The 12,298-nt window shown below is 38.5% G+C and overlaps 2 protein-coding genes across 2 annotated transcripts; both read left to right on the top strand.

Annotated features, from left to right (window-relative positions):
• The first annotated feature begins 158 nt into the window (after positions 1-158).
• On the top strand, positions 159-7,754 carry lap3 (leucine aminopeptidase 3). Its single transcript, XM_006629174.3, has 13 exons — positions 159-386; positions 916-1,031; positions 1,284-1,338; positions 1,599-1,704; positions 2,204-2,363; positions 2,571-2,735; positions 3,202-3,360; positions 3,882-4,006; positions 4,867-4,955; positions 5,864-5,966; positions 6,872-6,951; positions 7,038-7,150; positions 7,395-7,754. Exons 1-13 carry the CDS (start codon positions 294-296, stop codon positions 7,579-7,581), a joined length of 1,551 nt encoding a protein of 516 aa, XP_006629237.1. The 5' UTR covers positions 159-293; the 3' UTR covers positions 7,582-7,754.
• Positions 7,755-8,858: 1,104 nt separating this feature from the next.
• med28 (mediator complex subunit 28) lies at positions 8,859-12,298 on the top strand. The gene is made up of 4 exons (XM_006629175.3): positions 8,859-9,068; positions 9,814-9,880; positions 10,231-10,343; positions 12,012-12,298. The coding sequence occupies exons 1-4, from the start codon at positions 8,907-8,909 to the stop codon at positions 12,207-12,209; spliced, it is 540 nt and encodes a 179-aa protein (XP_006629238.1). The 5' UTR covers positions 8,859-8,906; the 3' UTR covers positions 12,210-12,298.

A 12,298-nucleotide genomic window follows, 5' to 3' on the forward strand; every position in this document is an offset into this window, starting at 1 on the left:
GTTGATGTTAAAATCTCCTGCCTCTTCTTGCAAAGGTCCTAAATAAATATTTAATGTAAATTATATAAGTGTAAATATTTAATGTACTAATACTGGAGAGTACTTTACAAGTACCATCGTACTTTTGTAACGGCCCCTTACATGTGTCGCGTGTTAATGACGGAATCAAAGCGCTGCCGTGTAGGTAAAATGGGAAACCCTTGACACTTTGAAGTACAGTACATGTGAGAGTGAATGATACAGGGCAGGCGGATGAGGCAGTTCTGTAGCTGGTAACTAATAAGTAAAGTATAATGCTTCCGTTCAGAAAAGCACTTCTTTCGGGAGTGAGGACAAACAATTACAGATCATTTTCATTATCCCGGAACAAATGCGATGCCAAGAAGGTAAGTTTTATACTTTGAACTTGAAAACAGGATAGATAAATGAAGTTCTGTTGTTATCTGTATTTGAAACCAACATTGTTTTTGCAGCAGTACGTGTTTTGCTAGTTTCAGTATCAGGTTTTATATAAACATATTTTACTGCTGTGAAGAATATTGCAAAAGTTGCTTTTAAGCATATTTACTGCGTTCTGAAATCGTCTTTATCTTGAGTAGTTCACATAGATTTGGATTCACAACCAGAAATATAAATAATACAAAAAATATAAACCCTCAAAAAATAGATAATTTTGGAATTAACCAGGAAGTACAAAAACACAGGTTTGAAATAACTGTTCTGGGGACATTGGGGAGCTGTAATTGACCCCAAGCTTCTCTCCCTGTCTGTGTGTCTGTGTCTCCATGGAGAAAAGCTGGGGTATGCGAAAAGACTAATTCCTAATGCAAGAAATTGTATAGGGCTAATAAAGAAACATTACATTACATTACATTAATTGTAAAACACTGACTGTAGCTGTGTTGCTTTTCACAGGGCCTAGTCCTTGGCGTTTATGAAAAAGAAAAGGAAAGTAACGACTTCCACCTCACAGAAGCTGCAGAGGTGTTTGACAGGTCTCTGTCAGGGAGCCTGAGACAGCTATTATCTGTGTAAGTCTTGATTCCCAGTTTCAGAGCTTTTTCAAATCTGTATGGCATTCAAAATGTGTTTTTTTTTCTAGTGTAGAATTGTATGCAGCAGGTTTGAATATAACTAAGAGTATTATATAGTATATAGAATTGTATTTTGTAATCTGCTGTTATGTAATATATTGTTTCGCAATAATGAAAAGAAAAAATGGCAGAAAGTTTAATACAATTGATTTTCTGATCAGTATTTTCTTGTGCTTCCACACTTCTCAGATCTGGGCCAGCTGTGAAAAAGGGGAAAAGCAGGGTATTTTATGGCATACACAAGGTAAAAACTTAAAAAAAAACTATCTGTGGCTGTAAAATTTGAAAGAAATGAGAATTCACATTAGTTAAACCTAGATGTTTGCTTGTAATTTCCTTTCAAAAGATGGCACAAGGCATATTGAGAAATTTCCACTGTTCTTTCTTTTTAACCTGCCCTATGAAAGCACACAATCCTTTTTTTTTCTAAAGGGAGTAATTTTAAGTAAACCAATCAGATTGATTCATCGTAAGCCTTTTTTTTCTTTTGCATTTGTGTTTTAGGATTTTTCAAGCCTCGTTGTTGTAGGTCTTGGTAAACGTTCAGCTGGAGTCTGCAGTCAGGAGAACTGGGATGGCAGCAAAGAAAATATCAGAGCAGCTGTAGCAGGTAAATACATATCATCTCACACTGCATTATATCCCAGTAGTAATTCTCTCACATCATTGTTTCAGTGAACATTTAATTAAATCAAAGTAGTATAATGTAGGTAAACCTTTAAAAATACAGTAAGAAACATTATCCAGACAAACCTTACTGTATGTTTTTAAGTTTGTAAAATCTGCTACTTTTGGTAGTTTCAGTGACCATTTAATGCAGCTCTGCATTACTCTTAAGCTACATGTCATCTTTATGAGGCATCTTAAACTATTGTTTGAGAACAGTTGTTATTCTAATCATATGTTTGTCACTCCAAAACAAATAAACAATGAAAAAAGAAAGATCAATATTCATGCATGTTTGAAATGTTGAGAAGACAAAGGAAACCTATTGTATTTCTCTATTTTTGTTCGGACCGCTACACCATGTGTTTTGAGGGCTGTGTTTTCGGGCACAGCTGATTCATAAAGTGAGCTAAGAGTTGAATCCTCTTGTCTGTGGTGTTCAGTTGGCTGCAGGCAGCTGCAAGATCTGGAGATTCCAGTTGTGGAGGTTGACCCTTGTGGTGATGCCCAGGCGGCTGCGGAGGGCGCTGTTCTGGGGCTGTTTGAGTATGATGAGTTTAAGCAGAAGAAAAAGACGTTGGTGACAACACAGCTACATGGCAGGTAGTGGAAACCTTCAGTTCAAGCACAGTAATAGATCCTCTTTTAGTGTTCTGCGTTAAGATAGCGAGTACAAGCGTCATGTATTTAACATCTCCAAAAACATTACCCTTGACTCATGTGTCTAAAACTAAAGTTTACAATGAATTTTGTATAAGAAGAGACTCTTAAAATATATGAATGTAAATGTGATTTGATGCTGTTTTCCAGCACTGATGCTGCAGCTTGGGAAAGAGGAGTGATTTATGCTGAAGGACAGAATCTGGCCAGATATCTGATGGAGGCCCCTGCCAACTACATCACCCCAACGTGTTTTTCAGAGACAATACAGCAGAGACTTAAACCTTGGGCAGACAAGGTCACAGTACATATAAGGTAGTGGTGTACAGCACTTTTTTAATTGAGTCTTCAATTAAAACAACATAATAAAGGTTACAAATGAGAAGAGGCAATTCAGCTAGTTTATTTGCATGCCAGATTAATCAATAAACTGTTTCTAAAAGAAGAGGAACGTGAGCTTATTCAAGACACCCACATCCTTTGTGCAGAAAAGTGGCCCTTAATTATAACTGATCTTCCTCCCCGTTTCCAATTGTATTCTTTGGGTTGTGTGTCACTGCTGGAGAAGTAAACTTCTGATTCTGTTTACTGAATCAAACGTGATTCAGTACTTGCTATAGATTTCACACCTTTGAACAGATTTTTTGGGGCTTTTATGTCCATATATAAATAAATAGATCATTCAGTCAAAATGCAAACTTTGGTTCTTCTTTTCCATTTTTTATGTTTTCTTGCTAATTGGATTTTCTGTAGTCCTACTTTCTCATTTTCTTTCACCCAGGCCGAAGTCCTGGATAGAAAACCACCAAATGGGAGCTTTCCTGAGTGTATCCAGAGGCTCGGACGAACCCCCAGTGTTCCTGGAACTGCACTACAATGGGAGCTCCAGTGCAAGTCAGCCTCCTCTTGTGTTAGTGGGAAAAGGAATAACCTTTGACAGGTATTATGGAGGCAGTTTGTTTTTTTATTGCCTATAAAAGGGATATAATTCTACCTTGAGATCTTACTTGTCTCTGAGTTACTCCCAAACTGACTTAATGACTCTGGGTTAAAGACGTTAAAGTAGGTGGCTACGTCGGCATGAGTAGGCTGCAAAGGAACAAGTAAAGGCTTATGAAGGCTGAAGAAGGCTCCATGGCTGAAATGTTGTGTATCCATTTTTTTTCCTTTCAGCATGGAATAAACCTTTACTTGTTCCTTTACTAACTCTGAGTTTTGAATCCCAGATAAGGTCCTTCCACCACTACACCCGTGCCCAAATGCATGCAAGGGAATAAAAGCAATCGACTCAGCCTTGTGTGGGTTAAGGTCTCTTTTGACACGAGTGGTAAGCTGGTTTTATCGAAATGTGTCCATGGAATGTTCAAGCCAGGATGAGCCACGTGTCTGTTAAGTTACGTGTAGGTGCCTGATTATTATGACCCGAGAGGAACCGTGTCTGTTTGCGATCCTGTTTTGAAGTGGTGGGATTTCACTGAAGCCCTCTTCAGGCATGGACGCCATGAGAGCCGACATGGGTGGAGCGGCGACTGTGTGCGCCGCCATCGTCACCGCGGCGGCCTTAAAACTCCCCCTCAACATCGTGGGTAAGAAAGGCATGCGTGCTGCGCGTGTAAAAGATTGTAGTCATGGTGAAGGAGAGACATTCAGCAGCCGTGTCACCCTGCAGTTCACATCCGGCAGTTCACTGAAGCTCAGCAGGTGTGAGCCTGGTCAGTACCTGGATGGTACTAAGGTTGCTGCTGGAAGACGTGTAAGTGGGGCCAGAAGGGGGCGCTCACCCTGCGGTCTGTGTGGGTCCTAATGCCTCAGTATAGTGATGTGGACAGTATTCTGTAAAAAGGCACCGTCCTTCGGATAAGACATAAAAGGTCATGACTCTGTGTCATTAAAAATCCCAGGGCGTGTCTCGAAAAGAGTAGGGGTGTATCCCCAGCGTCCTGACCAAATTTCCCATTGGCCTTTACAAGTCACAGCCTCCCAATAATCTCCATCTATGATTTGGCTCCATCACTCTGCTCTCCTTCCCGCTAATAGCTGGTGTGTGGTGAGCATACTGGCGCACTATGGCTGCCGTCGCATCATCCAGGTGGGGCTGCACATTGGTGGTGGTGGAGGGGAGTCCCCATTACCTGTAAAGCGCTTTTGAGTGGAGTGTCCAGAAAAGAGCTTTATAACTAGATTGTGTTGTATAGATTGTGAATATGTGAATTTGGTGTTTTCAAGCTATCATGTTTTATAAAGCTACAGGCATCTTGAAGGAACATTTCCATGTTTACTTGTTAATTAAAATGAGTTTCTAACCTGCGTAATTAAAACGCTAGGAACGTGCATGTCTGGCACATTGAACTCGGCATCGAAGTGTAAAATCATAATTATAGAACTCTGGTGTTTGTAAAAAAAAATGTTTATGCTTTTCCAACACTTTAATTTGATTATTTTTTAGGTTTGGCACCTCTCTGTGAAAACATGCCAAGTGGCAAAGCAAATAAACCTGGTGATGTAGTAAGGGCAAAGAATGGAAAAACAATACAGGTATATTAACCATTAGATACTTGAATAGTATTCTGTAAATGTTCTGTTTGTAAATGACATTTTAAAGTAAATAATAACTGCTTTAAAGCCTGTAAAATATATCATAAGAAACCTTGCAGTTCTCTGCTCCATTCTTTTTAATTTATATCTGTGATCTACAGTAGATTCCAGAATATTTTGTAAACTGGTTAAGTTTGCAGATGATACCAAATCAGGAGTATTAGCAGTCACTGTAGAAGCAGATAATGAAATTCAAAAAGATTTCAATAAAATTCATGACTGGGCAAACACCTAGCTGATGTTGTTTAATGTAGACAAGTGCAGCAATTTGCATGCAGGCTGTTAAAAAAACATTAAATGTAAAAACATAACAGGAAACGCTGTGCTAGAAAAGGCTGCTTATCATAGCCAAAAGCTCCACTGAAACTTCTGCAAGGGAGAGTATGAGAGAAGTGAAAACGATGACTGTGAGGTAATAAGATTATTTCCATTTGGATTGTTGTCATTTTGAATCAAGAAATCATTGTGAATTCGAAATGTATTTGATATGTATAATCAGAGTTGTGCAAAACCATCAAAGTGGATTTAGTAGGAAAGAATAGGCCTTCTGCATGTCCACAGTTTATAAGAATTATGAATAGATGCCTTGTGTACGGTATGTTAACCTGTAGAATTACAGGTTTTGTGCTGTAGAATTAATATTTGAAAGCAAGGCATATTAGGTGATTTAATACCATGCTTTTGCAATGCATGATTCATGTGTTTTGTGAAAACATAAATTATTAGTAATTCATCTGTATGATCCAGTGCAGCTTTGCAAGTTAGATAACTTGATAGCAGATCCAGTTTCCTTTGATGTGGGAAAGATATATTTAATTTAATATATACTGTACTTCAATTTCTCACAGATTGATAACACTGATGCGGAAGGCCGGTTAATACTGGCAGACTCTCTGTGCTATGCACACGGTTTTAACCCCAAGGCAATAGTCAATGCTGCAACATTAACAGGTATGTATGTCACAGCAAAACAAACTACAATATCAATCAAAATAATTTTGGGGGGAAACTAAGCATACAGCTTATATTGTGCTGAGGTTTGCATACCAGAGCTAAAATGCTGAAAGGCATTTGTTGCAGATGGTCACTTGTGCCGTCATGTGCTTTACTTAGACAATAGACATTTCTGTTTTGCAGAAATGTGGTGGTCTTATAGTAACATATGATCCCCCCAAGGAGAATTCATTTTGGCATAACATTTGCTCTTTTCGGAACTAAGGAAATCATTTGTTTAAGGTTCTGAATGTAGCATAAATTAGAAAACCAGTTAAAACCTTGTTTTTGACTGATATGTTGCAATCACACACAGATATCATCCTAAATTTAAACGTTGTTTGTTAATATTTATGTTATGTGCAGCAAAAAAATGTTATTTATGACACAACATGTGCACATCACATGCATTCCTTTCTCTGAAGAGCTGCCTGACTTAAAAAGATGCAGTTAATTTCTCCACACTTATAACATCAGAAAAATACTATATGAATGAGGGAGTTTTATCCATATCCCTTGGAATCTATGTCCAAAACAGCTTTTGTATCTAAAGTAGTTAAGTTTAAATAAGTTAGAAAGTAAGTTAAAAGGGATTGAAACATCAGTGAACCTGGTAATCCTCAGAGTACCATGACAGTGCTGAAGATACCTCTGTAGGTAACCTGACATTTGCTTCTCTTGTCTGAACTTAGGAAAGGCCACAAACAAGAGAAGGTTTTTAACCTATCTGGTATGTTTATTTGAAACTCAGAACTTGTTATAATTAGTTTAGTGTTAAGGGGTCACCTCATTCGTTAAAAGCTTAGTTCTTGCTTGCATCATGCAGATAAAAGTTAAATTTCCTGTCCATGTTTTGCATGCAGGTGCCATGGACGTAGCTCTGGGGTCAGCTGCTACTGGTGTTTTTACTAATTCTGACTGGTTATGGGAAGAACTGCATAAGGTAAAATTATTTTCAATATTTGTGAAGCTGTTTGAACTACAAATTAAAAGTGAATACAAAAGGATAAACGATCTCCATCTTTTTAGGCAAGCATCGTGACTGGTGATCGGGTTTGGCGGATGCCTCTCTTCCAACATTTTACCCGGCAGGTCACAGAGAGTCAGCTGGCAGACCTGAACAACATTGGAAAATACAGCCGGTAAGTGAAGAGAATTGGGAAACCATCTAAAACACACAAACCATTCTTCTTCACACAGAGTCAAAGCATTTAGTCTTTATTACCCTATAATCAATTCGATTTAGCAGGATAGATAATATTTTGTTGTTGGTGGAATTACTGTATGGTTTTCTCAGGACCGTCGTTTTGGGATTCCATTTTGATGGGATGGTAGTGAAAAGAGCCTGACGCTTTTCTTTTTAAGCGCTTTTCCCTTGTTCCTCAGGTCGGGAGGCGCCTGCACTGCTGCAGCTTTCCTCCGGGAGTTTGTGACGGCACCACACTGGGCACATCTGGATATAGCTGGAGTTATGTCAAACAAAGATGAAGTCCCCTATCTACGCAAGGGCATGTCTGGGAGGCCAACCAGAACTCTGGTGGAGTTTGCTGCTAGACTGAGTAAAGAAGTATAAAAGTTTACCGGTAGTAACACTTCCGCTTGGAAATGGTTACTGTGGTTTTTTGGAGGTCATCATTTTATAAGGTTTTTGCTGTTAAATCATGTATTTTGTATGATAGATGACTGGAACAAATTATGAAAGTCTGCCGTCTGAGAGATTTTCTCTTGAATAAATTGAAGACAAGACATAGGTTGTAGGACACTTTTGTACATATATCCATCTGTCCATTTTATAACCTCTTTATCTAGTTCAGAGTCGTAGAGGAGCTAGAGCCTATTTCGGGGTGCATTGGGCACAAGGCGGGGTACTCCAAATACAGGACTTGCAGACAGAAATATGCACATACTCATACCAGGACTGATTTTCCAAGAAGCCAGTTAACTTACCAGCATTTCCTTGAACTATGGGAGAAACCCACATGAACACAGGAAGAACATACAAACTCCAGGGCCCTGGAGTTGTGAGGCTGCAATGCTCCCTGCTACACCACCATGCCTCCCATGTGTACACAGTACCTATCTTAAAAGGTAAACTTAAAAAGTCTAAATATACCCCCCTGCCACAGAACAATAATGGTTAATAATGCTGTATTTCCTGAGATTTAAAAAGAGTGTACAGGTCTGAAAAAATAGGTTTGTTCTGGAAACAGGCAAATTGTGGGTAGAATCAGTGCTTTCTGGTATTTTACATAACAAATGTAATAAATTGTAGGAATTTGGGATTAAATGAGCAGTTGGGTTCAGTAGAACTCATGTCCATTATTCAATTTAAATAAGCAGGGATTTGTGGGGTACTTTCCTAAGTATTGGCTATGATTGTTCACCTTCCAGGCCATGGGAAACTGTGATGACCCTGACTTTCCATCTTTGTATTATTTTATGATAGCTGGAGAACCTTTAAAATATAGTACCGTCGATATGACCCTTAGCGTAAGCATTTCCCTATAGATATGATCCCCAATCTTCCTGAAAATTTTCCTGCTATCTTACAGCACACACCTCTTTTCCCATCTTAAAAAGCTCTTGGTTCCTATTTCCCGAAATAATTAGAAATACGTGATTTTACCTTTAAAAATGGATCCCAGAATGAACAGATGTGTTTCATTAGTGTGACATTTATTACTAAGGTCAGCATTATCTCCGTAATAGTTACATATTCCAGGTTGATTTTATAGTAAAGTGGGGTAGACATTGGGGGGGGAATCTTGAAAATACCCTCTTGCCCCTTGATTAAATACAGTCGCACACGAAATACGTAATCGGCCTGTGTGTCATGTGACGGGAAGTTCCCCTTCCCAGCAGAGCTCGGGGCAGCCTGAGCGTCATTCAGCAGCAGCCATGGCTTCTTCCATGAGCGGGATGTTTCCAGGGCAGCAGCCGCCAGGACCCCATCCTACGGGAGCTCCGGGTGGCCCTGGTCAACCCGGTCTTCTACCTGCTGCTACTGGGGCTAGGGGTCAGAGCACAACGCTGGTGGATGATCTGGAAGCTTCTTTCGAGGTACAGTGAGAGACGATAACTAATTTTTTTCAAAACTGTTTTCTTCCCTTCTTGCTGTAAAATTGTTTTGTCAAAGAGAAATTTTGCAGTGGAACTCGGATCGAAGCAGAGAATCTAATCCCATAATTCTGCATGATGGGTGACGGGTTGATTGTTGATTTTCTTTTTAATATACCACATCGTTGACGTTAGCCGAAGAAAACAACCAGCAGATCGTTTATTCTCAAATACATAATATAAGCTTTATACTATTTTAACAGAACTATACTTAAAAGCTGGATACAAATTATCGTAGGTAGAGGCCATATTTTTAGGTTTTAATATTAATTAACGGAGACTGTAAAAACCTGTACCTTAGATTTAATTTAGCCCCAATGAGCGCTTTGTGCAGTAGATGGCGCCAAAGCGATGATTATAATACGTGGGTAAAAGAACACAAATCTAAGCAGGCGTAGCAATTAGTATATATCCCTGTGTTGTATACTTTTTCAACGTGTATTGTATTCAGATGCGGTTTTTTGGACGGAAGACAAATCCTTACCAATCAGATTACTTTTCGGTCCAAGGAATAAGTTTTGTTTGTTTTTTTTATTTATTTTTCCCTCCTTCTTATTGCCATTTAAGAGTTGCAGTGACATAGAGCCAGTGTATCCTGTAAATCAGTGGGCAGTGCAGTTTTGCAGAAGTGTGATTAATATTGATGTTTAGAGACTTTGATTTCATGGTTCTATTTTTTCACTTTTAGGCATGTTTTGCATCCCTCGTAAGTCAAGACTACGTAAATGGCACTGATCAGGAAGAAATTCGAACAGGTGAGACCTCTGTCGGTATGTTTTTTTATATGCACTCTGGTACATCTTTGTAATGGAGTTCATGAAGCATCATGTGTTGTAAAAAATAAATTATTCATAACAGATCTGAGCTTTGGGTGAATTTCTTAACCTTAATTTTGTACTTCACTGTTAAATTCAGGGATTACTCTCATAGTTTTTGATAGAGCTGCATCCCACATAAGTGTTCTTGATTTGTCTTTCAGCTTGTTTTTACAGTACTTACTGGTTTAGATTTTTGTTCTACTTGCTTCATCTGTACATTCTTTTAATTAATTTATTAATAAGGTACAGCACTGAAGTGATACCTTCCATCAAAACGTTTTTTAAAGGTGTAGACCAGTGTATCCAGAAATTCCTAGATGTTGCCAGACAGACTGAGTGCTTCTTTCTTCAGAAGAGATTACAGTTGTCTGTACAGAAACCAGAGCAAGTTGTAAAAGAGGTAAGATGACCATGTTTAAATTAAGTGTGCCTTATTTCTGTGCCCCTTCTGCAGTTTCATGATCGGTTCTTGTGCTGAAGTTGAATTTGGCTTGGTCTTCTCAGAGGGAGCACATGTTTCGCCTCTAAAATCTTGACAAGTAGAGGTATTTATCATTCTATCAGTAGACTTATATGAATATTTTAAGGTTCTACAGTTTACTGCTTATAGGGAAACTGCAGTCCCAATTTCTCAGACTGGTTATTAATTCTGGGTAACAAAAATTAATTGATGGTATCACAAACTTTTGGAAGTCTCAAATGAAGCACAAAATCGTGAAGTTTCTGAAAGTACTGGATGGTCACCATGTTGTTGCAAATCGCTGGTCTCTCCACGGGCAAGAGTGAGAGTTCCCATGAATTGTGATGTGTAGCTCACCTTCATGCTCAGCGGTCACTGTAAAGACTAATGTAATGCGATGTGCGAGTGAATAAGTACAGGTTGTGCAGCAGATGTTTCACTACAGAAATGTTCTAGCGTGACCTGCATGCAGAGTTAATAAGTAGTTTTTGTTGGTAAAGCTGTTTTGAAGTCAATATGTTGAATTCAAATCAATTACACTTATTCAGTCAACAGTAGTTTCAAGTATCTGAAAATGTTGCCTTATATTGCAAAAAAAATAGATTAGTTTTCAAATAGTTAATTTGGGATAGGATGTTTATTGACATTTTGACTCTGCTTAGGAGTTTACGTGATTATGAAGCCTGATAGTTTGTAATATGAAATATATTTTTGTTTCAGATACTGAACTGAAATGTGTGGTCAAAACAGGTTCCATTTTCGCCTATAAAAACCATCCAATGAAAAGAGGGTGATCTCAGTGCTTGATAGAAAAAAAAATCGACCTTCACAATTTAAGTGATCCTTTGTATCATAATAATGTTTAAGACATAATTTTATGACTAAGAGCAATATTTCTATTGCAATAAAAGAGATGTATTCACAAGCATGCCTGTTTATAATGTAATAGGGCTGGTTTGCATTATGGGAAGTTTTGTTGCCTCATTCTGAATCAAAGACAATGAGGGCAATATGGAGCTGCGCATACCTGGAAATTTGGTCTATTTTGTTATGTGAATTTCAAAGTTTTGCACGTTGTTATGTGCATTTTACTTTCTTTGCATTTTGAAACGCGCTATTCAATGCTGACTCTTTCTCACCCTGGAATAAAAAAAAATGGCAGTTCCCCTTTTACCTGTGTCAATGTGCAAAAATCAGTAAACCTTTCCAACATCCACGCTATTTCCAGCATCTGTTTTTGGTTTCGGAAAATCAGTTCTAGGAAAATAACTTTGAAATGTTTTTAGATATTAAATATTGTAGCAATTGTTAAATATTGTACTACCTAGTCCTCACAGTTGACACATTGTTTGACACCTAAAGCAAATATCCTGAAAAAGAACCTTTCATTGCTCGTGCCAATATTTTTGAAGAGTGTGATTTAAATATGCCACTTGGTATTTCCTGTGTGATGCACAGAAGTCATTCCTTTGATCCAAAAGGCCATCCGATTTGGAAGGATTTGTCCGTTTTCCAAAAAGAGCATAAAAGATTTGCATCAATGTTGAAATGTTTTAAAATTGCCTTGTCAGTGCTGATGTCGTATTAAAATTTGACTCACTCTTTCAGGATGTGTCCGAGTTAAGAAATGAGCTCCAGAGAAAAGAGGCCTTGATTCAGAAACACCTGAGTAAAATTCGCCATTGGCAGCAGGTCCTGGAGGACATTAATGTACAACACAAGAAGCCCACAGAACTCCCCCAGGGTCCACTGGCATACCTGGAGCAAGCCTCTGCTAACATCCCAGCACCCATGAAGCAGAACTAACGCAGAAACAGCACTTCACAGTGCTAGAGGACATGTAAATACTCAGATGACATTTTTGTATCGTTGGAATAAAGTTCTTTTCATTCGTT

The sequence above is a fragment of the Lepisosteus oculatus genome, chromosome 1 (assembly GCF_040954835.1).
Source record: "Lepisosteus oculatus isolate fLepOcu1 chromosome 1, fLepOcu1.hap2, whole genome shotgun sequence".
Lineage (NCBI taxonomy): Eukaryota > Metazoa > Chordata > Actinopteri > Semionotiformes > Lepisosteidae > Lepisosteus > Lepisosteus oculatus.